Raw genomic sequence first — 4,807 nt, 5'->3', positions numbered from 1 at the left:
ATATATATATGACTGAATGCAAAGATGAATGAACCTGTACCATTGTGAACAATAAGAGTTCTCCAAACCATCTCCACAGCATTGACTTTTGCAATTTAACTCAGCGTATTTTACAGCAGGCCTTCCCTGAAATGTGTTCCCCTTGGCCTGCAATCATGTTCGCAGTCATTATACTATACAATGGTGAGCTTAGTGACATTTAAGCCGTGACAAGCACAACACCCAGAAACTCAACAAGAAAAGGCAAGAGTGCTGAAAATAAGGGAAGACAGTTCCACAGATGCAAGTTCAAGCTTGTGCTTTGGTTCGTTGGAAAGCGTAATCTCATGTTTTGTTAAAGATAATTCAACATTTAACATGCAGCGAATGAGAATCTGGTCTGGCTCAGTTTCTGGCAAAACACATAATTACTTGGATGCATGTACAAAGATAGGTTACTGCTATTTATACAGCAGCGATATTAAAAAATGAAGAATACATACTGATAGTGTTTGGCTCATTTTTACTCATCATGAAACAGTATATAGGCTACACATTAACAGAGGAGAGGTATAAAATAGAGGAAAGAAAATCAAGATCCTATTCATACAACGATGTATGATAAAAAATACTCAAAGCTAACAAAGTAAGTAAGATAAGAAACAAAGTTTGCTTGTGTTTGTCCTGATCGATGCCCATGGACTGTGTGTACCCATTAAAGACTGAAGGGGGCACTCAGGATCCCATCTGCCCCAGCTGCCTGTAGCAACACTGTGCGTCACTACATCCGTTAATAACACCAGACCAAAGCCTTTTAAACAGGGACAACTGTTATAGCCGCCCTGCCTTTCATGACCTTAGATACATTCGGTGGAATAGAGTGCAGAGAATAGTGTGTGCTGATATCCTGCAGCACCCAGGGCCAGAGCCCAGAGCCCAGAGCCCAGAGCCCAGAGCCCAGAGCCCAGTGAGCAGTGAGACTGAGCGGCTTCAGAGAGCTGAAGAGATGTTGACCAAAAGTGACCAAACTCTGCTAAGTGGGTGGTCCCCCAGGGGCTGCCGGGAAACTGCAGTCCATCTCTTTAATGTGTCTGAGTGTGTTACAATGATGTCAAAATGGCCCCTTTGACCCAAACAATGGCCATCTCTTGACTGGCAGCATGTGTGCACAGAATATATCTTTCATAGCCTTCATCCAAACATGTGTGCTCGCGGCACAATTATTAAGTATTGCACAGACTTTAAAAAGTTCTCACACAGCTGTGGTCTGAATGGGATCCTTTAGTTCGCCCTCAAAAAAGTGACATTAAAGACTAAGAGGAGACATATAATTTCCTTCAGACATTTCTATGAATAATTAATTATTGTGAAACTTAGTGACCGAGAAGTCCACAATGGATAATATAATTGTCTACCAGTAGGTCTTTATATTAAACCTGTGGCATTCTGCCATTTTAAGTTAAAGTTAAAGTTTATATTACATAAATGTGATGAAAATAAAACAAAATTAAGAAGAAACACACACAAAACCAGATACCAAATAAAAACAGAAGAACAAAAAAACAAGTTAAGAGAAATTATTTTCTCGCTATGCGGAAAACCTTTCAAACAATTTTAGTTTGCTTATATCATAGATGTTTTAAAGTTGCCCAAGTGTGAAAATCAAATAATAAAAAAACAATAACTTAAAGAACAGAGAGTATATGGATGTGACTGGCTCTTTAATCTGTTCATCGGGGCTTTACAGTGTCTGCAGCTCTTTAGTGGGCCTTCATAATCATTCATTCAGTGCATGTATGGGAAAAAGAGCTGAAACAGAGCCTCTGTATCCAAAGAGAGTGCATCTTGACAAAATGATTTCTCAATGGAAGAGGGGCCTCATTAGCATAACAATTGTGGGAACTGCATTGATCTACTTTTCATGAGCACTGTAAAAAATAAAAGAAGAGAGAGAAAATAGTACTATTATACACTGATGAGAGTGTGGCTTTGAGTTGTTAAAATCCTTGAGTTGTGAAAATGTTGCATCATCATAATCATCATCATCATCCTCATCCGTAGCCAAAATAGGTACAGGCTTTCTATTTCTATCTTTCTATCTTTAAATAAAGACCATGTTTAAAAAAGTTGTAAACATGCAGTAAACCGTTAAAGAACGCTCTGAAACACCAAGCCTAAAAACACTAAAAGCAGATAAATGTGTAAAAAACCCACGTTTACCTGAACATTACAACTTTTAGTTGTTTTGGCAGAATTCTGTGTTCGTTTGAGGTTTACATGTTGCTTCCACGCATACATTTTTCAACATGCATGTGCTTTTTTGCAGCTCTAAGAGTGAGGTTAATATAGCTGAACAAACGATGGAACATGTGTGTGGATTGTATTTTTCTATTTATTTTATACCCTGGCACAGTCGTAACTCAGTGTTGTCCCACATGGGCCCCGGGTGGCGTCAGCAGGGGTCCAGGCTGGATCCAACAAAACAAGGAATACTTTAACTACACACTATCCAACTATTATGTAAGAATGACTGCTCAGGTGTCCCATCGATTGTTGAATGAACATAACAAAAGTCACCACGGCGCAGGGAGACTGTCAGACTCCTCGCTGAGCACGTCTCTGCATTTGCTGATATTTAATGTCTCATGAAGGGTTTTCTGTGTGTTTGAGCTTGGTCTGACCATCAGTGATCTTATCTCTACATTCTGTGAATAATTTAAACTAGGTCCGTTGAACCCAGCTAATAAAGATCCCAATAAATCAAATAAAAACTATTTTTGTTAAAAAAAGGTTGCAATGTTCTACCAATGAGAAATTGTTTTTAAAAATGGAGATGAGGGGATTTCCCCATTAAAACCTATGACATGTGTGTGTGTGTGTGTGTGTGTGTGTGTGGAGGGGGGGGGTTTGTTCTAATTAATGAAAGTTAAGGTTTCGATCAGAAAACTTTGGCAAATATAAGTAGAGGCCCCTGGGCTGTTTGGGGCCCTCCGGCTCACACAGACTGTACCTTTAAAGCCTCTTGTCCCAGTTGCAGCCAAGCCCCGCCCCTGGACCAGACATCCCATGAGTCATAAAGTTTGATGTCCTGCCCAAAGTTTAGACCCGACTGGAGCAAAAGTTTTTTTTCTAGAAAGTGAGCTGCAGAGATTTGTTCTACGAACTATGAATATTCTCTAACGGCTTCACCTCGGCCGGAGCACACACAGCGTGACACTCTCCCAGCCGAGCGCGTGTTGGCTTTTTTCGTCTTTTGTGGCTGCGTCTGCATATTTTTTATTTTTTTGTTGGAAAAGTCGGGTCCAGGACGACAACCCAGATTCCAGTGTGGAGTAGATATGCGCTTTGTTACATTCACAAGTATGCCAGCAAGAAGCACCAGGGGAGCGCTGTCTTTCACTGCAGATTTCGACAGCTAACACACTTTGGGACGAAATCAAGCTTTCGACTGTTCGACTTTAGAATGACTCGGGATCACTGCTGCTGAGTGGCGTCGAGGTTTCCTGCTGCTGTGTGGAAGGGAGAAGGAAAAAAAAGTTTGGGATTAGCTCAAACTTTTTTCTTTTTTTGTGAGTTGTGAACGCGACATTTTCGGACACATAAAGTTCGCGGACTGTTCCGGGACAATGGATCCGAGCCAGCATAACCCTCCTGCCGGACACCAGATCGTCCACGTCCGGGGCGACTCTGAGACCGACCTGGAGGCTCTGTTCAACGCCGTGATGAACCCGAAGAACACTATCGTGCCCCCTTCCGTACCCATGAGGATGAGGAAACTGCCAGACTCCTTCTTCAAACCCCCTGAACCAAAGTCCCATTCTAGACAAGTAAGCCCGCCCTGTCTCTCTTCTGCCCCTTCCCAGAAATCAGGCCCATCCTGTGGGGGCCCGGGCCCATCCTGTGCGGGCCCAGGCACACAGTACGGGACTGACTGCTACACACAGAACTATTCAGATCCCTTACATGAGTAAAAGTAGGTTACTGATACCACTAAACAATATTCTGTCATAAGTAAAAGTACTGCATTGAAAATGATACTTAACTAAAACTATTGGCTAAGTATCATCAGGGACATGTACTTAAAGTACTTAAAGTACTAAAAGTAGAAGTACTCCTGCAGAAAAGTCCTCCCATGTTAGAAAGTGTGAAGGATCCAACCACTTGTGTGTTGAGTGGTCTCATCATCTCAGCTGGACCTGTAGGCCTTATATTTCTAATAAAACATCGTATTTTATAAACTTCATGTGTTTTTATGCAAAATCCCGTGCGTAAAGTAACTAGTAGCTAAAGCTGTCAGAGGTGTGTAGTGGAATGAAACGTACTACTACTTTGCCTACTTTGTAAGTACAGTACTGGCGTAAATGTACTTCGTAACATTCCAGCAGTGATTTGTAGTCGGTCGCAGCCTTCATGGTATTTGTAGTCCCGTCCTATATTGCTGGATCCAGTTGCCATTTTTATTCATTCACCCGTCGCTCTTTAACTTTTATTTCACTTGCTCTACACTTTCCAACCAGTTGTAATCAGATCGGTCAAATCACTGCAGAGCCAAGGCCCGCGCGCCTGTGCGTAAAAGTTCGACTAACCGAACTATCCTCAAAGCCTGTTGTTTGTCCTTTAGCGTTATTATTGGAAACATGGATCCGCAGAAGACAGGAAGACATTATTACACTTGTAATGTGGAAGAGATTTGGTTCATCCATGGCTGCTTATTATTTATAGAAATGAAACAACCGGGAGGAAATAAATCAAAGCAGTCTCTATCACAGAGTTGGTAATCAACATGATTAGCAGATCATACGATGTACAGTTCGTCCTATTAACCCCC

General features: G+C 41.7%; 1 protein-coding gene across 2 annotated transcripts in view; it reads left to right on the top strand.

The window, feature by feature from the left end:
• Nucleotides 1-3,076: 3,076 nt before the first annotated feature.
• The window catches only part of yap1 (Yes1 associated transcriptional regulator), a 42,869-nt gene continuing 41,138 nt past the window's right edge, over nt 3,077-4,807 (top strand). For both annotated transcript variants that reach the window (XM_034866607.1, XM_034866606.1), the window contains exon 1: nt 3,077-3,806. In XM_034866607.1, coding sequence (XP_034722498.1) covers nt 3,606-3,806 — 201 coding nt within the window. In that variant the 5' untranslated portion in view covers nt 3,077-3,605. The remainder of the gene's footprint in view (nt 3,807-4,807) is intronic.

This window comes from Etheostoma cragini, chromosome 3 (assembly GCF_013103735.1).
Source record: "Etheostoma cragini isolate CJK2018 chromosome 3, CSU_Ecrag_1.0, whole genome shotgun sequence".
NCBI classification, from domain to species: Eukaryota; Metazoa; Chordata; class Actinopteri; order Perciformes; family Percidae; genus Etheostoma; species Etheostoma cragini.
This window is presented reverse-complemented; position numbering and strand designations above follow the sequence as displayed.